Genomic DNA, 25,073 nt, shown 5'->3' on the forward strand with positions numbered 1-25,073 from the left:
AACAGAGTCTGACTATTAATATAAAGACTTAATTAATCAAGCTTTCATCACAAACACACAAACCAAAAGGAATTCCAGCTGTTGAGAAGTTCCTTCTGCAGGTTGGCCTCCCAACTTCCCGCGAGCCCGGTGACGTTTGAGTGACGTAAAACTGTGTTAAGTGTCCTGATTATACCGGAAATAAGCCACTTTGCCTTCAAATTAAAGCCCAACATGTATGACAACATTGGATTATTGTTACTACAGATTTGAAATACACATAACCTTGGAGGCTCCTTGCAAATATGAAAATGTTAAAACAATGAAAATAATATAAAGCAGATACAGATAAAAAGAGACAAAAAGCTGGTGTATAGCAACCATTAAGATTGCTTGTTATGACCAAACATTCCCCTAAAATAACTGACTTAAAGTCGAATTTCATAATTGCTTTATTTAATTGGATTTTATTTTGTATGGAATTCCCCATGTGTATAGCAAAACACACTACTTTGCAGTTCTTATTTACAGATGTTGATATTATAAAGACAAGGGAAAGTATCTTGCTTTATAGTTCTGATGAGCTCAAATCAGGAGAAAAGATCTACAGAAGTGATTGTAGCAAAAGTTTAAATGAGCAAATTTGTTTTGCTTTGTAAAATGTGACCTACTATACAAACTTTGACCTATTCAACAGTCCCTTTTAAAGTGCCTTCAATCAAGATTACACATTACTTTGGCATTATCGTATGACTTTTCATTGTGACATGTCAAAAAGACCAAATTTTTAATTTGCTATGAATATAACCTGGAAGTATAGACAATATACTCAGAGTTTGTTCTCTTTCTCATATTAAGGAGGACTGAAACTGCCCAAATCAGAAATTAATCAAGAAATAAATTAATACATCTTAAAAAGAATAAATATAATGGAATATTAAAAGGTAGATGAAAACAAATCTATTTATGTCACATTATATATATATATATATTATCAATGGCAAATTTATTTTCAATTTATTGTATTCAGTGGCACATTGATGCATTTATTCAGCCAATAAATATATTTTGGTCGTTGCATTCCTCCATGTACATCTATTTTTTTTCAAAGTCTGACAGTCAAGCAATTCCTCAACTTGACTTTATATTAAGGAGTATTATATGTAGTTGAAGGGGCACTATGTAGTTTTTGGGGAAGAAACTCTACTGTTTTTTTTTATATGCCTAAACAAATGAAATGAACAAACGTTATTCGTTTTCATGACAGAATAGACTGAAACACAATTTAATGCTGTTTATATTTGGCGGACCCTGCCACCTTTGTAGCTTCAAACAGTGTTCTTGAGACCTTATTCTTCTCTGAGAACAGCTTGTTTATTCAGTTATAAAAAATATAAATATTTCTGAGTTGGTACTATTACCTCATTAATATGAATAGAATGTTAAGTTTGAAATTCTTCTCCAAAACTACATAGTGCCCCTTTAACCTACAACTCACAGCGGTTTATCCGTGTACCTTTTATTTTGAAACATCTCACCGGAAATGCAGAGTGTCGCCTCGTCAAACTTACCGGCCCATGCTACGGGCCGACTTCCACACTGCTGGCGGCGTGTGGAACACTTTCCCCGCACCGTCCCGTCCGACCAACCGGAAATTTATATAACTATAGTCGCTTTTTTGCGCTTTTGTTTCCTCATTTACTTCATATTCATTAAGACGCTGACAGAGAGCTGCTCGGCGGTCAAGTCTGCTCTTCAACGGTAGTTTTTTGCTCAGTCTCATCTGCATCCCCTGCCTCCTCGCGCGGCGTGAGTTTCACGTGGACACCGGGGCTCATCACTACACTGAATCATCCATCTATTTTCCGGTTACAGCGGTCAGCATTAGCTATTTGAGTTAAAATGACAACGATGGGAAGCTTGATCCTAGAGGACGGGACGACGTTCAAAGGCCTCCTTTTTGGTGCTAACGTGTCTGTGTCGGGTGAAGTTGGTAAGTCCTTTTGAATTATAAGCTAATTTATGACGCCAAATTCAACACTTTAGCTAGCCAATACAACCCCCCCCTGCCTAAGTAGCTAATTTTAAGTTGGACATTTTATGTGTATGTTTGGGCATTTGATGTCACTTGACGTAACGTGGCACGACAGTGATGCATCAGAGTTGTAAAGCGCCAAAACCCCAAAACTCATCGTCACTGTCCCTTCTGCCCATGCCAAACTCCATTCAAACATCCATCAAATACATCTTCTTCAAGCTAACGTTGTCATCAGGCATGCGCGTACACCACATGACATTTCCTGTATTCCTCTAAATGCCACTTACAGAGAAACGGCAGCATTTGAATGTCAGTATTTAACCACTTGTGGTGTGATTTGGCAGGTGAATGTGTAGATAAGAGGGCATGGCAGAAACCTCTTTTAAAAGTTGAGCTGTGTTGTAATAACTGCAGCTAAAAGTGGGCCAGGCATGCCGAATTAAAGATGAGGCAATATTGATTTTAGAAACAGCCAAGGTTTGCTCTATGATGCATGTCCATGTGCTTATTGGCAATGATTTGTTAAAAGTAATGGGATTTTCAGCGCAGTTTGGCGGGACAAACTACACTCAATGGAGTGGAATGTATCTCTGCAGGTAGATTAGTAGACTATCTCACATCTGGATGCCATAAACCAGGCACAGAATTACTTGTGGCTTTAAAAATGGCCGTAAACTTGAATCAACATATGGCCACAATTAAAGCTTTTACTTAAGTTTATGTTTGTTAGGTTGTTAGTCCAACTCAAATACAGCTGTTGCTAAAGCATACAGACTGTAATGCAGCTTTGACATGAATGAATGTGAAAGACATGACTGGATAATGTACTGATGAATATTCTGTGTGTTTAGTGTTTCAGACAGGCATGGTGGGCTACCCCGAGGCGCTCACTGACCCATCCTACCACTGCCAGCTGCTGACCCTCACTTACCCTCTGGTCGGCAACTATGGCATACCAAAGGACGAAGACGGAGAGTTTGGACTGAGCAAGGTGGGCAGTTATTTACGGTTTAAGCTGTTTTTATGATAAGACTGAATCACTAGTGTGGAAGAAGATGTTGGGAGATGAAGAAAGTGGGTCTTACCTTTTTGTCTTTGACCATAGTATTTCTTTAGAGGCATCATAGATCACCTTTAAAGCTTCTGAAATGAATAAAAAAGAGGCCTCCTCACACCAACATCCCAAAGTGATGCGTTTTCTTGTATTTTTGTTGTCTTTCTCAGTGGTTTGAGTCATCAAAGATCCACGCCGCAGCTCTGATCATTGGAGAGCTGGCCGATAGTCCCAGTCACTGGAGCTCAGACAAGTCACTGGACCAGTGGCTCAAAGAGCAAGGTGTTCCTGGATTGCAAGGTCAGAAAATGAAAATCTAAATAGACTAATACTAATATTTGAAGAGTAAATAAATCACTGCAGAATGACATTTGTGTAAAGCTTTTTAAATAAATAAAAAAATGGCACTATATATACATACAGAATTATTTAGAAAAGAATAAGATACTTGCAAGCTTTTCAATTTAAGAGCTCAACTGCAGATTTGAAACAATCTTTTCCCTCCATGAACTCCAGGAATTGACACCCGCCGTCTAACCAAAAAGATCAGAGAGAAGGGCACCATGTTGGGGAAGCTGGTTGTGGACGGGACTGCTGAGGACAGCGTTCCTTTTGATAACCCGGACGAGAGGAACCTGGTCCAGGAAGTCTCCATGAAGGTAGTCCACCCTTAGTTTATTACCAATGTGAAGTTTAAGTTCAAGCCTCAGTGCTACACCTTGTCAGTGAGATAGGATGTAGACCACACAGGTTTGAAGTAAAGAAGTAAAAATGATTGATTACATTGTTCTAATTCTGGCTACTTCTCCTTTGATTGTCTCCAGGAGCCCAGAGTTTTCAACCCCAGCGGTAGTTTGCGGATCACAGTGGTCGACTGCGGCATCAAATACAACCAGATCCGCTGCCTGGCTCAGAGAGGAGCCTGTGTTACTGTTGTACCTTGGGACCACCCACTAGATAGCACAGGTCGGTCTCACACTTCTAATACCAGACATAGAGCAGCAAATGGTTTGACTAGGGTATAAAGTCAGTACCCACTGTGTTTGAGGTGGCTTACAAGATGTGAGTGGTAATTATGGCTCGTTTTCACGGTACATTTTGGAGAACACATTACCAAAATATGGGACTATGCTTGTGTTAGTTTCAAGAAAACTCCCACATGAGGTTATGTTGATTTAAATTAAACAAAACTAAACAAACAACGTCTCAGAGATGAAGTAGTTTAATACTGCTTTGAATGCTGCAAAATTGAGAGTTCTACAACCTTGGCACAGTCAATAAAAGGCCAGTATTGTTCACATATATTGACAATGTGATACATTTCCTTCATCAGTGGTAAGCATGGCACTTTTTTCCCTTCTCTCTTGTAGATTTTGATGGTTTGTTCATCAGTAATGGCCCTGGGGATCCTCAGCTCTGTCAGAACACCATCAACAACGTGAGGAAGGTGGTCTGTGTGGAACACCCCAAGCCAGTTTTCGGTATTTGTCTCGGACACCAGCTGCTCTCTTTAGTCATCGGATCAAAGACCTACAAGATGAAGTAAGTACCTCAAAGTAAACATACACCAACATATCATTTAAATTCAAAATTGTTGTAACATTATTTTAAAATTTTCACTTCAAACACAATATTCATGCAAAGACATTTATTGCCATAAGTTCTTGATTTATCATTAACTTTTTGATGATTTTATCACCATGGCCAATTCATCATACACATTTTCAGATGAGAAACTGTTTCATTTTTATCTCATGTGCTGAAACAATTTGTTGATCAACAGACGCCTGTGAAGAATTCTGTTACAATTTCGTGCAAAATGCTGGTTGCATTCACGTCTGTAGCTAAGCTACGTCTCTTACAAAGCTTGTAGAAGATTTTTGGAACAGGACAAAGACAGAAATGTGCCCTCAGTGACCTGAACCTGGGAACCTCTTCAAACCCCTTTGATACACTCTAGAAACAGACATTGTGAACACACACTTTTCTTTGGGAGAGTTGTGGTGTGAACTGCAGATTTTGCTGTTCTCAGCAGTCTGGGCTCTCCTGTACGAGCAGCGGAGTGTCAGCCTGATGGCCCCTTGTTATGAAAAAGACAAAACAAACAAGCTGGCACGCAAGACGAGGCGGTCGGCTCCTCGCTGCACTGAACTCCACAGCCACATCTGTGATGTTGGGGAGGTTTTCTTTCCCCTGAGACTTTGCTGATGGGAGCTTTATCAGGCTCCGTGTGAAGGTCACAGTGGGCAGCCAGTGTTTCCCTTACTCTGCTGGAATTTGGCATCTTGACAAACAAGGGCATTTTGGGATTGCATTGAAGTTCAAATTACAGAAGTTTGACCAAAATAGCTGTTGTGGACAGTTGTCTGTTTATTTTTATTTAGATTTTTGATGGCTGAAATTTCAATCTGTTATTAGAGGCTGTTTGACAACGTTAATTGACATGTCAAGATACTGTTGTAATCCCAGTGCTTTTTTTTTCTTGGCACACTGGAGAACCCTCTGTTAAGTCATTAAAATGTAGGATATCTCATAATTAAAACCCTGAATGATGCAACAACTATGGCTACCACCCAAAATAATCTGTCCAGGTTAAGATTTTTCGATATGCATCTACGCCAACTATACCAGATACTATTTTTGTTTTAAAAGCACATTATCAAGCAAACATGTCTGTGTAGTTCTCAACAACGATTTGATTTCTCTCTCTTGTCTCAGGTACGGTAACCGCGGCCACAACCAGCCATGCATCCACAAGGGAACAGAACGCTGCTATATCACCAGTCAAAACCATGGGTTCGCTGTGGATCCTGACACCCTGCCTAAAGACTGGGATGTCCTCTTTACCAACGCCAATGATCATACCAATGAGGGCATCGTACACAACACAAAACCACTGTTCAGGTAACGGGGCTCAGTGATAACAACGCCAGATATTACACAAGTTAGTTGGGCAGATGCCTTTATGTGAATGTGATTACATTTGTTTTGATGCATTTTCCAGTGTTCAGTTCCACCCAGAGCACATGGCCGGGCCCACAGACCTGGTCAGCTTGTTTGATATCTTCCTCGACACCGTGAAAGACCACAAGGAGGGCAAAGCCACCAAATCTGGTACAAATTTCAGTCTTTTAAGTACACGCTCTCACTTCACCCTCTTATGTAATAATACATAATTTTTCAGACCAAATAATGCATTTTAATAGAATTTAAAGGCCAACTATGTTTTTGAGAATCCTTTAATATCCATGCAGGACTTTACGCAGACAACCAGTTAAATAAGTTCTGACACTGTTGTAACACATTTGTTATTGCGGTGATTACTGGTAGAAAAGAAGCAGATTTGACCAGTATTTTTTGATTATGATTTTTTTCCAGTGAAGCAGTGTCTGATGGACCACCTCACCTACCAGGATTCCCCGAAGCCTGAAGAGGTATTCCGACCACGGAAGGTCCTCATCCTGGGCTCTGGAGGACTGTCCATTGGCCAGGCTGGGGAGTTCGACTATTCTGGCTCCCAGGTCTGTCATAACTACCTTCTGATAAGAGTAGCGCAGTAAAATTGAGTTATTTGGGGATTTAGGGTAAATTAGGAGTCTATGAAGGGGGGGATCATCAGACTGCCATTTGACTTCTGGAGGTTTAATGTGATTGTGTGGCTGCAAAATACTTTTTAAGTTATGCTCTATGCAGCAGGCACATTGAAGTAGTGCATCAGGCCATTACTCTAGCTAATGCTATTTGATTTTGTTTTTTTACAGGCTATCAAGGCTCTCAAGGAAGAGAATATCCAGACTGTGCTTATCAACCCCAATATCGCCACTGTCCAGACCTCCAAGGGCCTGGCTGACAAAGTCTACTTCCTGCCCATCACAGCGGAGTATGTCACTCAGGTACGGATGAGTTCTTTTGGCTGTAACTGACAGAATGTCATAACTGATAAGAGACGAGAGAGTATGTGGAAATACTGTGATTTTGAAAGTCCTAGATACGTTCCTGGAAAGTATAACATTTTATTAGTTACCAGCGTGGGAGAAATATCTAGTCCAGAGTCCTGAATGCTCTGGCCTCATAAGATATTTCTCCCAGAGCAAGTAAAAGTTTACTTTTGTTTGATTTATTTTTCTAAAACAAGTTTCCTGTATCACACTGAAATGCTTGTAAGAAGATATTTTGTGATATTGTGAACACATTCTGACAATAAGTGTTTCCATGGTGCATAAATGCTCAATATCTTCCAACTTTTTTGCTCTCAGGTGATAAAGAACGAGCGTCCAGACGGTGTGCTGCTGACCTTCGGTGGTCAGACGGCTCTGAATTGCGGCGTGGAGCTGACGAAGCTGGGTGTCCTGGAGAAGTATAAAGTGAAGGTCCTGGGAACACCGGTGGCCTCCATCGAGATGACCGAAGACAGGAAGATCTTTGTGGAGAAAATGGAAGAGATCAATGAACACGTCGCTCCCAGTGAGGCAGCGCTGTCTGTGGAGCAGGTGAGGAGACATTCAGATTCCTTCATTCCTTTTAAAGCTTATATTTTGTTTTCTCTTCAGATTGCCTAAATATATCTATTTAACTTTGTTATAGGCAGTGGCAGCTGCAGAACGTATAGGCTACCCTGTCCTGGTTCGTTCAGCATTCGCCCTCGGCGGTCTGGGCTCGGGCTTTGCCAACAACAAAGAGGAGCTGACCACTCTGGTGACATCAGCCTTCGCCCACACCTCCCAGGTGCTGGTGGACAAATCCCTGAAAGGCTGGAAAGAGATTGAGTACGAGGTGGTCCGCGATGCCTACGACAACTGTATCACTGTGAGTAAAGAAGAGACAGATGTTTTACTGGAGGGTTTTTACAGGGAAATGCATCAAAATACCAGAGCAAATTAGTGTATGGGAAAACCGTCTTGGCAATAAACCTGATTCTGATTTTTATTTAGCATAGATATGCTATGATACTTGGCAGTATATGGGGGATTTGATTCGTTCTTCCTGTTCAGGTGTGTAATATGGAGAATATTGACCCTCTGGGCATCCATACTGGAGAATCCATCGTGGTGGCGCCCAGTCAGACACTCAACGACTACGAATACAACATGCTGAGGAACACGGCCATCAAAGTCATCAGACACCTCGGCATTGTAGGAGAGTGTAACATCCAGTACGCTCTGAACCCGGAGTCTGAACAGGTAAGAGCACAGATCTAAAAAAATGCTAAATAATGTCGTCCGTGTCCAGATTCTGTTAAAACCTCTGTGTGTTGATGTTTTGCAGTACTACATCATCGAGGTGAATGCACGTCTGTCGAGGAGTTCGGCCCTGGCCAGTAAGGCGACAGGTTATCCTCTCGCCTACGTAGCGGCTAAACTTGGCCTGGGGATCCCGCTGCCACAGCTCAAGTACGTCTCTTGACTTTAAGAATAACAGATGAAATGCAGATGAATCGATACAAACAGCAGTAGACTGTGAATGGGGCTGAGGATTGAGCTTGTATAAGATTTGAGAACTGGTGTATGTGATTGTTTAAACAATTTATATGTTTTATTATCTTCTGATTTTTCTTGTTCTGGATTTTCTTAAATCTCTTGTACATTTTTGGAATTGTGTGATTTCATGAATGAAAAATCTGTAAATGTGTTTTCTGTAGGAATTCTGTGACCAACTCCACAACAGCCAACTTTGAGCCAAGTTTGGACTATTGTGTGGTGAAGGTGCCTCGCTGGGATCTCAGCAAGTTCCTCAGGGTCTCCACCAAGATCGGCAGCTCCATGAAGAGTGTTGGTAAGAAGCAGTCAAATCATTTCTTTACACGTTTTTGCCATCATTAATTGTATGCTTGAGTGCAGGATGGAGGACTGCTAACTGCATCAGCACAGAACAAAAGTGGTACTAAGTAGATCTTCACTGGTTCCTTTCTCGACAGGTGAGGTGATGGCTATTGGCCGTAGCTTTGAGGAGGCCTTCCAGAAAGCTCTGAGGATGGTGGATGAGAACTGTGTCGGCTTTGACCACACCATCAAGCCTGTCTCTGAAAAGGTAACGAGGAAAAAGCTATTTGTTCCACCGCATTTTTTAGTTACAAGGGCTAAAAATCCTTGAAAATGCTTGAATTTTGATGTGGTGTTTTCAAGGTATAAAAGTGCTTGAAACAGTTTGAAATTGTAACTGCATTACTTTCATAATAAATCACTAACTGACTGAATAGTTAGTTTTTTAGACAAAGAAATGGTGAATTGTTAAATGCCGTGTAAGTATATAAATGTGTGATTTACCATAGCTGTTAGTTGCAGGAATAGCTTGAAAATGCTTGAAAAGTGTTTGAAAAGTGCTTGAATTTGACAATGGAAAAGGTGTAGGAACCCTGGTAAGTTATGACCGGAGTGTTATAAGTCACTTTTGGATGTTGAAATTGCTGATACCTGTAATCCTCATCCCTCCTTGAACCTGTTGTGAGTGATTCAGGGGCCATTATTTACAAAATATCAAATTGGCCATTCAATCATCACCTGTGCGTCATGTCTGAGAAGAGGCCCCGTTTGATAAATACTAATTAATTTGAGATCAGCAATATTTTTCGCTTGTGTACCTGCTCTATAAAACACATGCTGAATGAGCCGTTTCCTCTCCGAGATAATTTTTGATGTATTTGGTTGTCTGTTTAAAACATTTTTTTATGGGTTAAATTCTTAATGCTGATTAATCATTCAATCCCTTTCTCAAATCCTACATTCATGTGAGTAAAATACACCAATATTTCCTTTAGAAAAAGTCACAAACTGTCAAGTCACTCAAACCACAAAATCATGGTATTTTAAACTGGGCCACTAGATGGTGCTAATGAGCTACTGATCCAGGACTGATTCTGTACACCATCAGGTATATAATACCTTGTAATAACACCATGAAGCAAGCCTTCCTGAGACTTTGTACAGGAATCTTTGAGTGCATTTTAAGATGGTCATATTCTGCTGTTCCTGTGTGTGAGGCTGATGTCATAAAACATATGCAGATGTCAGATAAGCTGACCAGAAGCTCATAGTTGACAAATAGCTAGCTAGATAGTTAGATGGTTCTGTATCTCAATTGTCATGCCTTCCTCTACCCCCTCTGCTCACCAGGAGCTGCAGACTCCGACAGATAAGCGCATCTTTGTTTTAGCGGCAGCATTCAGAGCCGGCTACACGGTGGACCAGCTGTACGAACTCACTAAGATCGACCGCTGGTTCCTGCACAAGATGAAGAACATCACTGACCACGAGCGACTGCTGGAGACCTACAACCAGGTGAGGCTGATAAAGAGGCAACTAATGTGGGAAAGTTAGCAGGAGCTGTTTTCTCTTGATTCTTCTTGTTAATGTTGTTTTTTCTCACCAGGATGAGAGTGCCATGCCTCCAGAGGTGATGCAAAAGGCCAAGCAGCTGGGCTTCTCAGACAAGCAGATAGCATTGGCTGTGCAGAGGTGAGTGGGAAAGACGATATGAGCCAGAGATCAATAGATGATTATTTTTGGGCTAGTCACAGTGAGTCGCACCACAAATTAATTTCAAGAGAAAAGAAAAATGCTGTTGTCGGGAGATGATGCTGTCCTGTGTGAATATAAAACAGTTTTGTCATGCTGACATGTTCTTTCATTTCTATATGACGTGCACGTGGCTTGGTGTGATGTGAAGTAGCAAAGACTATAAAATAATAACCAAAAACTGATGGTCTGAAGTTTGATTGAGATTGTGTGTTTTTTTTCCTCCTACAGCACAGAGCTGGTAGTGAGAAAGCTGCGTCATGATTGGTCCATCCTGCCCGTAGTAAAGCAGATTGATACAGTGGCAGCCGAATGGCCCGCCCACACAAACTACCTGTACCTGACCTACCACGGCACCGAGAACGACCTGCACTTCAACGATCAACACGTCATGGTGATCGGCTCGGGAGTGTACCGCATCGGCAGCAGTGTGGAGTTTGATTGGTGCGCGGTCGGGTGCATCACTGAGCTCAGGAAGGTGAGTCCTACATGATGTCATAGTTCAGCAAGTTGTTCAGGTTTCCCAGGGGTCCTTGAAATCCTTGTCCGCATGTGTCTCATGCAGTTTTCTACCATCACAGTTAGGAAGTTTTCGCACGTTCAAGCCTGTCGCTCTCTGTTTAATTGTCTGTTAGCTTCAGTAGAGTTCGCTAGTTTTCATTAAAAACATTCTCAGTGTTGTAACTGTAAATGACCTTGATCTGTGTCTCGTCCTATGCCATGTTGGATCCTTAAATTTGAGGGAAATGGGCCAAGAAAGTCCTTGAATAGGACATTTAAGATGTTGTGGGAACCCTGATTGTTGATGTTAACTGTGGGGTTGATGTCTTTGCACATTAATTGATAAAATGGAAGTGAGGGACAATTTTATTTTTTGTTCCTGGTTCAGTTTTTCTGCTGTTATGTCAGTTGCAGCATGTTCTTTTTTATTTTTTATCAAAGGAAACTGAAGTGCACCATTGAAATGATTAAACAGGTTGTGAATAGGCTAATGTAACGAACAGATTAACTGATTATTAAAAAAAACCCAACATATATAGTGATTAATTAGATCACGTAATTTGAAATAAAGGTAGTGAAATTGTAATTGAATTGAAGTTTCTACTTCACCTACGGTTTTAACAGCACATCTGCTTGATTAAAGACGTTCAGCAGTTGAATCACTGTCCGTCTGTTGATCTCTGATCTGACATGGAGAAGATGAGAGAGGCTGTTCCTGCTCTGTAGCTCTCAGCGCTGAAAATAAAAATAGCTCGCTAATGAAACTCTTGTTACTCCTCCTTGGATCGTAATTATTTGATACTGCTGCAGCAGACCTTTGTGACTTTAGCCTGGTTAGGTCATCACTATATCTTTAGATTTTTTTACTCGATTGCTTGAAATGTTTATTGAAAAACTTAAAACAACAAATGAAAACTCTAAATAATAAATCAGATATAACAGTAATTACTCATGTTGTCACATTTATTGCAGATGGGTTATAAGACCATCATGGTGAACTACAACCCAGAGACAGTCAGCACAGACTACGACATGTGTGACCGCCTCTACTTTGATGAGATCTCCTTTGAGGTAAGATTTTTATAACTAATAACATTGATTTTTGAACTATCTCTGACTTTTGCAGCAGATTAGAAGCTTTAACTTCCTCAAGATACAAAACTAGAGATTTTGTGTCACAGCATTGCTGCTTCAACTTGATAGAAATTGTTGATTGATCTTGTGGACACCATCTCAACAAAAAGCCCATCATGAGCTCTATAAAAGTTGTACTATCTGCAGTTTTGAGGATAATAAGTGTCCTTACTTACTGTATCTCAGGTGGTGATGGATATCTATGAGAGAGAGAACCCAGAGGGAGTGATCCTCTCTATGGGAGGCCAGCTGCCCAACAACATCGCCATGTCACTGCACCGCCAGCAGTGCCGCATCCTGGGGACTTCACCCGAGTTCATCGACTCTGCCGAGAACAGGTTCAAGTTCTCCCGAATGTTGGACACCATCGGGATCAGCCAGCCGCAGTGGAAGGAGCTGTCGGACACTGAGGTACAACCGACCGGGTTTATACCAGAATATGTTTTAAAATGTAGCGTTTTGAGCTATTGGAGGGTAAGACTCCAGTATTGTGGATGAAATGTTTGGGGTATTTTTCTGCATTTAAATTTAAGTTTGTGTTTTTGTCAAAATGTTTCTTAACTATTTCCTATTTTTTCTCTCCAGTCTGCTGTGAAGTTTTGTGAGACTGTGGGTTATCCATGCCTGGTCCGTCCTTCCTACGTTCTCAGTGGGGCAGCCATGAACGTCGCCTACAGTGACAGTGACCTCGAGAAATACCTGAGCAGCGCTGTAGCTGTGTCAAAGGAATACCCTGTTGTCATCTCCAAATTCATTCAGGAGGCCAAGGTTAGGAAAAAAAGACTCGTAGTAGAAGAAGTTGAGCTCTAACTTCCTAAAAATTAAGCGCTGTAACATTCTTGCCTTTTCCAGGAGATAGACGTAGACGCTGTGGCCTGTGATGGGGTAGTGATGGCCATCGCAGTGTCTGAACACGTGGAGAACGCTGGTGTTCACTCTGGTGATGCCACACTGGTGACACCGCCTCAGGATCTCAACCCAAAGACTATTGAGAGGATCAAGATGATCGTCCATGCCATCGGCCAGGAGCTGCAGGTCACTGGACCTTTCAACCTGCAGCTGATTGCAAAGGTGAGAATCAATCTGGAAGCTCTGCCATCTCAATATAGATCAGAAACATAAACTGGCTCCTTTTTGTGACTGTAATGGCAAGAATTTTTTGAGAAACAGGCGAGGGAGGTAGAACGAGTGAAGTGGAGTATAAAATAATTTAGTTTTCACTGTGTTCTAATGCTGTGATGCTTTGCTTTTTCTGCTAGGACGACCAACTGAAGGTGATTGAGTGCAACGTCCGAGTCTCCCGCTCCTTCCCCTTCATATCCAAGACACTGGGCGTGGACCTTGTTGCCGTAGCGACTCAGGCCATCATGGGGGAGGACATGGAGCCTGTGGGCCTAATGAGAGGAAAAGGGATTGTAGGAGTCAAGGTAACCAGTAACCATCAGTTATCATTTCACCTCACTGTGTGTCGACTATTCTGTTCCTGCTCACCGTCTGTCCCATGTCCTCCAGGTTCCTCAGTTTTCCTTCTCTCGGCTGGCCGGAGCTGACGTGGTGCTCGGGGTGGAGATGACTAGCACTGGTGAGGTGGCCTGTTTTGGGGAGAACAGATATGAGGCATACCTTAAAGCCATGCTCTCCACGGGCTTCAAGATCCCCAAGAAGAACATCCTGCTCTCCATCGGCAGCTATAAGGTACCTGACTGACATCAGCATTAAAGTCTCGTTAAATCAGGATTTACTGATGAATTTCTCCAAGCCAAGACTTGGTAATTTGGCAGATGTGAATGTTGTGTTCAGCTGATCCAGCTGGCAGTTGAAATCGTGCATCTTGGTGGAAACGATTTAAACTACATTTGCAGTCTTGTATTGTGATTCACAGATGGTTCTTAAGGCCACTGCGGCAATTTTAAAAAGGGTCAGTCTTAAAACCAGAAAAAAAAGAACAATTTCTACTCAAATAAACCTTACATTTTGTAACACAATAAAAACCGGCTCAAATGTTTTTGAGCTGTCATTGTTTGTTTATTTGAATCGATATTAGTGGCAACAACTACTTTTCCTGGGGGCCATATCTACGAATGTTTATGCTTCATAGTTTTTATTATTAACACTAAATAGAAGTTAAAATATCGTCAATACACCTAACCTAAAAATGAAAGTAATGATAATTCAATTAAGCTACTGCTAAGAAGGTTAAAGAATAATTACTTATGTCATAGGCCTGCTTTATAATGAACATTTACCATCAAAATATAAAAAACACTTAATTGTTAACAATCATGGACTATTTCATTGAGATACCGCTCTACACAGAAAATAAATATGATGATCAGACTGACCAGAAAGCTATTAGAAAAATCATTTGTTTCTGAATTTATTTAGTAATTTGACAAATTTAGAAGATGGTATTGAGTTAAAGTCAAATGAACAGACTATAATGAAGTGATGCACTGATAGCTGCTAAAAATGTAGGAAATTGATTGCTGGCATCCATACTTTTGTGTTAATCCAACCCTTTCAGTGAACATAATCCTGTTGATTACCATTTTGTTTTGTGTGTTTCAAGAATAAGAGCGAGCTGCTGCCCACCGTTCAGACTTTGGAGTCTTTGGGTTACGACCTGTACGCCAGTCTGGGGACTGCAGACTTTTACACAGAACATGGAGTCAAGGTAACTGGAAATACATCTCATGTTTCGATTTACAGTCTCATCACTTGGTACCAGAAAAGTATGTTTATTTGTCCTGTAAATGATTTGTCTGCACTAGGGTTTGGAAGCTTTTTTGACAGATCAACAGCATGATGTGAAATCATTGCTCGTTGATGTGGAAAAAAAGTAGTATTTTACTACTTTACATGGAAGAGTAACATTAAATAATAGAAGATAATAGTTGAACTGTTCAAACTTTTAATTGTTTGTAAATGTAAAATGATTGAGTCACACCAGTCAGGTGTGTAAATCATATCTTATTACAAGTGGAAAAAGACCTACTTTTAAACAAAGGATGTATCCAGTATCTAAACTAGTAATGTGACCTATAAAGTAAATTTGTTGCAGACTAGTCATAAATCAAAAAATAATATAATCAGAAATTATCACCAGTTTCAAAATGATCATCTTGTCTCCTCTGACCGTTGTTGGCTAACTTTTCCCGTTTCAGGTGACAGCTGTGGATTGGCCGTTTGAGGAGGATGACAGCGAGTGTCCCACTAAAGAGAAGCAGCGCAGCATCATGAACTACTTGGAGGAAAACCACTTCGATCTGGTCATCAACCTCTCCATGAGGAACAGCGGAGGTCGCAGGCTCTCCTCCTTCGTCACCAAAGGCTACAGGACGAGACGCATGGCTGTGGATTACTCGGTCCCCCTCATCATCGACATCAAGTGCACCAAACTCTTTGTGCAGGTTGGAAATAGTTGTATCTTTAGTCGTGCAGACCCTTTTAGACTTTTATTTGAAGACCTTGTCTACATATGGGCACATAAGTAAATATGAATCGATGTGTTTTCAGGCTCTCCATCAGATTGGCAGGACTCCACCTGTGAAGACTCATGTTGACAGCATGACTTCGCAGACGCTGGTCCGTCTACCTGGTGAGTCACTTGATGTGGGGCTTTATTTTGAAGGATGGTGGGTGCTTTGACATTTATGATCATTTGTAGCAGGAAACAAAATTACAAAGCTCTGCAAAAACAGACAACCTTTTAAAGTAAGGTTGTACAAAACTGACCTTTGTATAGGTAAGAATGAGCTTTTGGTTAAAAATATATTAAAAAATAAGTTATAATCTTTGTTTCTGTGATTGATTCTCAGGTCTGATCGATGTGCATGTTCACCTGCGGGAGCCTGGAGCCACACATAAGGAGGACTTCTCCTCCGGTACAGCAGCTGCTCTGGCAGGAGGAGTGACCATGGTGTGTGCAATGCCTAATACTTCCCCTGCCATCACTGACGCCAGCACTCTGGCCCTGGTGCAGAAGGTACGCCCAGATTTTCCTTCCTCGTTGATCTGCTTTATTTCTGTCAGTTCAATCAGGACTCATCTGCCCAGTTTTCAGTCTGTTCTGCTTATTGTGGCTTTCTTGAAAATGAGCGACCCTCTCATATGGGGTATTTAATCAAACTTAGCTGCAGTAAAATGGAATAAATAAATCCTGTGTTATTTTGTATCGTCAGCTGGCCAAAGCGGGCTGCCGCTGTGACTACGCCTTGTATGTGGGCGCTGCTTCAGACAACGCAGCCATCCTGCCGTCCCTCGCCAGCCAGGCTGCCGGCCTGAAGATGTATCTGAACGACACGTACTCCACCCTCAAGATAGACAACGTCTCTCTCTGGATGGAGGTTGGCTGAGTCACTGTGTACCTTTTAAACTCTTTATTCCTTCCCATCAAAACTGGTTTACAGTCATTTTAGTTGGTGTTGAATGCTTCTAAAACAAGTTGCTATTTGTATTTGTTACATTATGTATTTTTTAATTTTATGTGTGTTTTATAATCATGAAAAATACTTCCCATGGTTATATCATTTATTGTTGGTCAGTCCTGTTTGTTAAATTGAAATTAAGTAAATTCTAGTTTGGGTGAAAAGTAGTTTTTGCCATCTATTTACTTCCTTAGATTCTCTGTGTATCTGTGCTGACTAAAGCTTACAGAACAGGTCCTGCACACTAAACTAAACTCTAACTGTCTTGTTCTGTGTGAAGCACTTTGAGAAGTGGCCCAAACAGATGCCCATCGTTGCTCACGCTGAGAAGCAGACAGTGGCTGCAATCCTGATGGTGGCCCAGCTCTACCAGCGGCCCGTCCACATCTGCCATGTGGCCAAGAAGGAGGAGGTAAAATACACGTATTATTTTATTTTACAGGTTGTTTTTTTTTTCAGCTATTGTAAAAGTCAAATGATGCAGAAATTTGTCGTTACAATACCAAAAAGACAAGGAGAATACTGGTTAGTCTGTCATTTATATTTGAAGGATAAGTCCTCATAGGTGTTACTGAACCTTTTCCTTCTTCTTTTTCAGATTCTGATCATCCGAGCGGCAAAGCAGAAGGGCATCCAGGTCACATGTGAGGTGGCGCCTCATCATCTCTTCCTCTGTGAGGAAAACGTGCCAGAGATCGGCGATGGACGAGCGCAGGTCCGACCCATGCTGGGAACAAACGAGGACATGGAGGCTCTCTGGGAAAACCTGGACATCATTGACTGCTTTGCCACAGACCACGGTCAGTAACCTGGCAGAAAGCAATCTGATTATTAATCTGTTGGTTGAAGCGAGGGTGAGATTGATCGTTTTTTTCTTTATTTCACACTTAAAATGCTTTGTTTTGTGTTGTCAGCTCCCCACTCTGTAGAGGAGAAGAGCAGCGATCGTCCTCCTCCCGGTTACCCCGGCCTGGAAACGATGCTGCCACTGCTGCTGACCGCTGTCAGTGATGGACGTCTTACTCTGGATGACATCATCAGGCGTCTCTATGACAACCCACGCCGGATCTTCAACCTGCCCGTCCAGGACAACACCTATGTGGAGGTACACACATGAACCCACAATGATAGAGCATGAGTTTTATGTGGTGATCACTACTTAACTTTTCATTTTACTTCATATGTCTTTATTTTTATGCTGCATACGGACATGGGAATTTATGTATGTAAAGTTTGGAAAATGCCTCATTGTAACTGTTATGTTTTCAAGGTTAGGAATATGCTTGATTATGATGAGACTTAATGTAAAATTCTTGATTTTTAAACATAATCTGGTGTTTTATCGTCAGTCACTCACTTAAACCAAAAATCATTTAATATTTGAAATGAAATGATCCTGTCGTCTCTTAATTGTCTCCTGGCATCAAAATTAGCAAGCGTTAAATAATCGTGGTCAAAACACACAATCAAAACTAATAGTAACAGCTGGTAAAATAAACAAGTGAAAAGTGACTGTGGATATAAAGAAATGATGTGCTCAAAGAGTGAACCCTGTGTCCATAACCTGATAAATAAGGTCTGTGTGTCTGTCTTCTGTCTGTGCCCTTCAGGTGGACTTGGAGCAGGAGTGGGTTATCCCTCAGGCCATGCAGTTCACTAAGTCAAAGTGGACACCATTCCAGGGTCTGAAGGTGAAGGGTAAAGTCCGCCGTGTGGTTCTGCGTGGAGAGGTGGCCTACATCGATGGCCAGGTCAGCAAACACACACACTTTTGTTGTTTAAACAGTATGTTTATGCATTATAGTGGAAATGTATAACTAGAATGGATACATTTACTGTTTTTATTTGCTAAATTCATTGTGGATCTATTGTTAGAGATAAAATAACTTAAAATTAAAAGCTTTGAAATGCAGTTGCACGCAAATGCAACATCATTAAATCTGTACTTACTCTTCCTGCTTTCCACTCAGTAAAAATAAAACAGACGAGGATTAAGTCTTCAAGAGCTTGATTAATGGGTTGCAAGATTTTATATTTATTAATACTTGTATATACACGTACAACCCAACGTATTAAAACTTGAGATACACAAAACAAAATGAAAACATACACAGTGATGTCCATAACATTTTGTATTTTCATGTGTTATGTAATTTGATTGGTTGGTTGAAAAACTTTCTCTGTGCTCTTTAAAGCTGTAGTTCTTTCCCACTTTCTGTTCTCTCTCAGGTGTTGGTACCTCCAGGTTACGGTGAAGATGTGAAGACTTGGTCGACTGCTTCGATCCCTCCTCCTGAACCTGTTAAAGAATGTCCCATGGTATTTAAAGTGGACGAAATACTAATACATAAAAAGATATCAGCAATAAAAACATAAGATTTCTTAGCAAGTAATACATGAATGCTAGTCTGCAGCACAAATGTGTTTATTGGTTTTATTTGCTAGCTAACTGCCCAGCATGCTGATAAATGGCAGCATGTATTATAATGTTGACTGCCATCATACGACCCCTGTTTGTGGGTGGATTTTGATTTCATTTATTGTAAGATCGTGTATTTCCTGTGGTTTAGACTCCAGAGCACCCGCGTCCAACTCCACCGCGGGAAGGCCTGGTCCGAACCCGAGCACCCAGCCCTCGCCGAGGAGGAGGAGCAGGAGCAGGAGCAGGAGAGGGCCGCTACCTGCTGCCACCTCGTGTCCACCGCTCCTCTGATCCTGGACTACAACCAGGTACCACTACTCCCATGATGCAGGACATCTGTAGACATCCATAAGCAGGCAGAGAAAGCATTTTGAGCATAATTCCTTTTCTGTTTACATAAACCATCAAAACTGAAGCTATTCAGAGGTGAAAATACCCTGAACATCGTTTTGTCTGTGAGCTTTAGATCACAAAGCATTATCTGCCTTCTTTATTTCCTGTATTTAACTGATAAATTGTACATCATGTCAATGTGCTCTCTGCAGAGATGGTTATGCTCCCAACAGCTGGTGCTGGTGACGGTTACAGCCACCCTCCTCCTTTGTCCAGGCTGCTGTCCCCTCTGTCAGGACCGGGACCGTTACCTGCTGGACAGGTGTCCCATATCCAGACCTCTCCTCTGCTGCACCCGCTGGTGGGCCAACACATCCTGTCTGTACGGCAGTTCAGCAAAGAACAGGTACAACGCATGTACACAAAATTGTTATTATTTATTCATTTATTTATTAATTTTAAAAACAAAACATTAAAAAAAGATAAAAATAACCCTAACCCCTTATGTTTCTTCTCACCTCCCGTGTTTACGTGTTAAAAACAAACTAAAAACAAAAAAAAGAAAACCTTAAAACATGATCGTGCCAAATTTTCTTTCCCTACCTGTTCTCACAGATTAAAAAAAATGTAAATTGAATCACTGATTTAGAAAAACATATTATTATTATTTTTATTTATTTTCCCCCCCAAAAAATATAAAAAAAGAAACCCTCTATTTTTTCGTGTTAAAAACAAAACAAAATGCAACACTAAAAAAAACCCAAAACCTTAAAGAATTATCCTGCCAAAACGTTTTTCTGCCTGTTTTTTTCAAAGATGAGATGCAAAACAAACAAAAAACCTTGAAAATGGAAATTGATCACCAGATCACCAGAATTTTTTCATCAGTTGCCTAACTTGAACATTTCAATGCACATTATGTTTTATTCAATTTGTGTATTTTTGTTTCAGATCTCGCACCTCTTCAACGTTGCCCATACGTTACGTTTGATGGTTCAAAAGGAGCGAAGCCTAGACATCCTGAAGGTACGTCCTCTTCACAAAGGTTTTGTCTGACTGCCCATGTGTTTTCAAGTCAGTATATTCTTGTGAATGTGTGCAAGCTAAAGACACAATATGACTAAACAGACTGTAAAAACATTGTAAAACAGACAAAGCATTAAAGTTTTGGCAGCCCTAAAGAAAATTGTGTTTGGGCGATCCACACAGGTTCTGTTTTGGGAAACTGTTTTGTTTCTGAAACAAGTTTAGACCTTGTCTCTCTGGCCCAGCTCAAAACTAATCCCCTGTTCTTTATCATCCAGGGCAGAGTTATGGCGTCCATGTTCTACGAGGTCAGCACTCGCACCAGCAGCTCCTTCGCCGCAGCCATGCAGCGTCTGGGCGGCTCAGTCGTTCACTTCAGTGAATCCACCTCGTCGACACAGAAAGGAGAATCTCTGGGTGACTCTGTCCAGACTATGAGCTGCTATGCCGACGTTCTAGTGCTCCGACACCCAACGCCTGGAGCTGTAGAGGTGGGTTTCAGCACTGACGCGCCGGAGGGATTTATGTAAAGGCTCACAGTCTTCATCAGCACCAGAACATCACATGACTGAAGTGTGAAATATTTTAGCATGCTATGTTTTCTATAGTGACACAGCTTCAGTCACTGTCCATTGTTCACGACAGTTCAGAGGATTTTCAGTACTCTTGTGTTGATGTAATTCGTTTCTCTCTGTCTCCAGAGCGCATCACGTCATTGCCGTAAGCCTGTGATCAATGCTGGAGACGGTGTGGGGGAGCATCCGACCCAGGCCCTGCTGGACGTCTTCACCATCAGAGAGGAGCTGGGGACGGTTAATGGCATGACGGTGAGGGACAAAAAGACCATTTTAGATGAAAAAAAACAAACCTGTCCGAGTTAATCAACTGTCACTTCATCCTATATTTAAATTTTTGCTCAAATCATGTCAGAGATAATTTTTATATGAATATTTTCTTATGTATTTTCTGTTAGATAACTATGGTTGGTGATCTGAAACATGGCCGCACAGTTCATTCCCTCGCAAAACTGCTGACACAGTACCGCATCACGCTGCGCTACGTGGCACCCAAGAACCTCCACATGCCTGCAGAGATCATCAGCTACGTGGCCTCAAAGGGCATCAAACAGGTGGGGACTAAACTGTGTTAAACACACCTAAATAATAGGTTCTTGACGGTACACTCAGACTAAATGAGGTTGTGTGTTGTTACGTGTTTTTCAGGAGGAGTTCGACAGCATCGAGGAAGCTCTGCCCGACACCGACGTCCTCTACATGACGAGGATCCAGAAGGAGAGGTTTGCATCTGAGGAGGAGTACAAGGCTGTAAGTGAACTCATGCTTCATGTAGTTCATGTAGAAGATAAAAATATAGACATAATGCAACTGTAAATAAATGTTGTTCCCTAAAATCCTAAATCCGTTTTGAGTTGGTAAATTCATGTAGTCACTTTAGTACTGCTGATCCTGCTCCCATTGTGTAGTGTTTGTTGCAGCAGCAGTTACTTTCCTTTTCCCTAACAATATCCAATAATTCTGTAAACTGTAAAAGTTTTTTTTTTTTTTCTCACATGGTATTAAACATTGTGTGGTGTTTTTCTGAGGCAGGAGACTTGCCAATATGACTATGAATCATCTTTCTGACTGTTTTTTTCCTCTCTTTCTCAGTGTTTCGGCCAGTTCATCCTCACCCCTCACATCATGACTGTAGCTAAAAAGAAGATGGTAGTGATGCATCCGCTGCCCAGAGTCAACGAAATCAGGTAAGATCCAATCATCAATTGTAATTGTTTGTCCTACCTTCCTATGAGCACTTGAATGCACCAAAAGGAAAAGATTATCAAACTAAATCTACTATTTTTGTTCCTCTGATATTTTTTTTGGCATTTTTCGACTTTGTTAGATTGGGTGAGTGTGTTTATCTGGTATGCCTCATTAAGTATTAGGCCATCAGGAAAAAAAAACTGAGTCACTACAAAATCCTTCTGAATCTGTTCTGGAGCTTTCAATTGTATCACACAATCTGTGTGATGTGGATCCATACATCTTTAAACTTAAATTTTTCTGGCCACTTTAAGGACTACTTTTCTAACTTGGTTCAAAAGTTGAGATGGAAATCTTTATCAACAAAACAATGTCAACACAACGTCCGTTTAGTTACTTTTGTGGGACTGATTTGTCAATTAACTTCTTGACTCTTCTGATGTAGGTTGAAAGCTTGTGTGAAAGATGAATTTGACAGAAAATGTCATCTTGTGAAAAGCTGCAACTACAGATTAGTTTAATTACCGTTGCTAATAATCATATCGCTCAGTCATTGGGTTTATAAAATGTCAGAAGATAGTGAAAAATCCCCTTCAGTGGCCTTCATAAGTCAAGGTGACGTCTTCATATTGCTTGATCAGTTCTTCCATGATCTTAAACAGAGAAGCAAAACATCCTGACACTTGAGAAGCTGGAACGAAGGGAAGTAATTACTTGATTAATCGTTGTAGCTGTAGTCATATGATGGGACTTGAGAAGGTCCTAAGAGAGCTTGGAAATGTAATTTCATGCCGATGTAGTGAAATTCGTTCCAGATAGCAGCTCTCCTAGAGCACATTTTATGTGTGGTGAATTTGAATAATACTTTTATTGACTGTTATTCTAATGTAGTGTGATAGTGCAATACTTTCGTCATGTGCATCGTACATGATCCTCCATTTCACTTTCTCTTGTTTCTCCGTATTTTCTTTCAGTGCCGAGGTGGACACAGACCCGAGGGCGGCATATTTCCGCCAGGCAGAGAACGGCATGTACATCCGAATGGCCCTGCTGGCCACCGTACTGGGCAGATAGATACATGTGCTGCATATATTGTCACACCTTTAGAGTAATAAGTGTTAGACACCAGGAATTTCCTCCCTGCAAACTGAATTTCTTATTTCCAGTCCTTCACGAGGTGTTAGTAGAGGTAAACATAACAATAAGATTACAATATTATGATGCTGCTTCAGTTTGACATACGACTTGTTTTTCTTTCACCTACACAATTTCTATCTTTCATTATAGCAACTGTAGTTTTAAGTCTTACGCACAATAAACTTTTATCATAAAACTGCTCCTGAACTAAAAGTGATTTAGAAGCTGCTCTTGGACCAGAGAGATTTTCTGTGTTGGTTAACAGACTGTCAGTGAGCCAGCTGGAGGAGCTGAGGACGACTCCTTGGAAGAAAATAAAAGGGGAGTCGGGCATTTAAATCCCAACGTTGATGGGACTATAATGTGTGATGTTAATGAAATGAATGTTTTGGTAGCTGGGTCAAATGTGCAGCCACTGTAACTAAGCTGCTGCACAGCTGTTTCCTCGTCTACCCAACCATAGGTACATTTAAAGGGACCAGTGAGTATACGCAAAGGGAGAATGAGTGCTAGCAGTTTGGTGTAAGGGATCGCTCTATTCTGACCAATAATGGTTCATGTTATATCTACGGTACGAAAATCTCCTGTAACATTCCTTTGTTTGAGCATGTAACAGTAACTGACAATGGAGGAATGTTTTCATGGTTGAAGGGAACTGCTGTAACTTTATGCTGTAGAAATTTAGAGGCAAACTTTCTTTTTTATCCAAATGGGAATTAATGTCATTTAAATGTTGTTGAATGACTTTGTATTATGTGGAAAAATAAAGAATAAAACGACAGTTTCGCATCTGACATTGTTTTTGATGTTCATGAATAAACTTGCCACAAGAAAATGTTGCACAAAGTTTTCACAAATTCATTAACTGTATTATGTGTCTAGTACGATTGTTTTGAAAATCATGCATTTTTTTTATTTCATTTCTTTTTTTTAAAGAAAAAATAACCTTAACTCAAGGTTAATTTTCAAGCTTTTTCTGGAGCTGTTGTCACAATGTCAACAGGGCTGATGAAGACAATAAGATGTTGCTGCAAGCTCTGGAAAAAGCTAGTTCGTGAGCAGTCCTTGAGTTAAGATTATTTTGTCAAAAATAAAATACATTTTAAAAGATGTTGCTGGACCCCCAGGCAGAAAAATGTCATCACTGTCTCCATAGAACCATTGATTGTCAGAGTTTTATTATAACCGTTTGGTCCTGAAACAAAATCTTGTCATACGGAGCAACACAGTGTTTATAATATCATTATAATCTTAATTTCCATAGATGTAAGGAGCAGACCAAAGCATGTGAGAGTGGAGTTACAATTGCTGCTGCTGCATTCAGTAACTGTCAGAAAAAAACTAAATTCAATCTAATTCACCAGGGCGCATACATGACTTACAAGTTTTAAGCGTTGAGTTAAAATAAAATGAAATTACAAGAACAGAAATAAATATATCATAAATCTGGGCTGCTGTATGACACTGGAGCTGCTGAGATGTTTTATGACCAGAATGGATTCAACTAATGAATCATAATGCTCTGTACTGTTATGAAATCCCAAGGAAACAATGTGACAAAGTGTTTTTATTCATTGTTTATCTTAAATCTTTATTGCTATTTGCAGATAAACAAGATCATTTTGTCTTGAAAGTAATGAGATGTGCAACTTTTAGGGAATAAATTCACTTGAAAACTGATATTACAACATCCTGGATGCTTTTTTCAGTCGCTGCGTGTCAACTCTGGGATGTATTTATGAAATAAT

General features: G+C 40.7%; 1 protein-coding gene across 1 annotated transcript; it reads left to right on the plus strand.

The window, feature by feature from the left end:
- The first annotated feature begins 1,567 nt into the window (after nucleotides 1-1,567).
- cad (carbamoyl-phosphate synthetase 2, aspartate transcarbamylase, and dihydroorotase) lies at nucleotides 1,568-24,106 on the plus strand. The gene is made up of 44 exons (XM_084378466.1): nucleotides 1,568-1,972; nucleotides 2,869-3,008; nucleotides 3,242-3,371; nucleotides 3,588-3,730; nucleotides 3,896-4,037; nucleotides 4,442-4,613; nucleotides 5,790-5,975; nucleotides 6,076-6,185; nucleotides 6,450-6,592; nucleotides 6,833-6,964; nucleotides 7,328-7,561; nucleotides 7,656-7,877; nucleotides 8,063-8,251; nucleotides 8,337-8,461; nucleotides 8,710-8,843; nucleotides 8,986-9,098; nucleotides 10,181-10,345; nucleotides 10,437-10,522; nucleotides 10,814-11,060; nucleotides 12,056-12,154; nucleotides 12,404-12,628; nucleotides 12,803-12,985; nucleotides 13,070-13,288; nucleotides 13,477-13,644; nucleotides 13,730-13,912; nucleotides 14,787-14,891; nucleotides 15,382-15,627; nucleotides 15,734-15,815; nucleotides 16,036-16,202; nucleotides 16,399-16,563; nucleotides 16,925-17,056; nucleotides 17,243-17,444; nucleotides 17,559-17,749; nucleotides 18,255-18,395; nucleotides 18,874-18,963; nucleotides 19,215-19,374; nucleotides 19,612-19,805; nucleotides 20,351-20,425; nucleotides 20,704-20,916; nucleotides 21,127-21,252; nucleotides 21,399-21,554; nucleotides 21,649-21,750; nucleotides 22,093-22,187; nucleotides 23,163-24,106. Exons 1-44 carry the CDS (start codon nucleotides 1,882-1,884, stop codon nucleotides 23,260-23,262), a joined length of 6,723 nt encoding a protein of 2,240 aa, XP_084234592.1. The 5' UTR covers nucleotides 1,568-1,881; the 3' UTR covers nucleotides 23,263-24,106.
- The last annotated feature ends 967 nt before the right edge of the window (nucleotides 24,107-25,073 follow it).

Source organism: Pagrus pagrus (genome assembly GCF_965226575.1).
Source record: "Pagrus pagrus genome assembly, chromosome: 16".
NCBI lineage: Eukaryota > Metazoa > Chordata > Actinopteri > Spariformes > Sparidae > Pagrus > Pagrus pagrus.

What these genes read in the sequence shown, in the direction of transcription:
- cad (XM_084378466.1), top strand. Translation starts at nt 1,882, where the DNA reads ATGACAACGATGGGAAGCTTGATCCTAGAGGACGGGACGACGTTCAAA. An exon ending in AGGAGCTGTCGGACACTGAG is followed by an intron (nt 12,629 to 12,802) that starts GTACAACCGACC and finishes TTTTCTCTCCAG; the next exon opens with TCTGCTGTGAAGTTTTGTGA. An exon ending in GACGCTGGTCCGTCTACCTG is followed by an intron (nt 15,816 to 16,035) that starts GTGAGTCACTTG and finishes ATTGATTCTCAG; the next exon opens with GTCTGATCGATGTGCATGTT.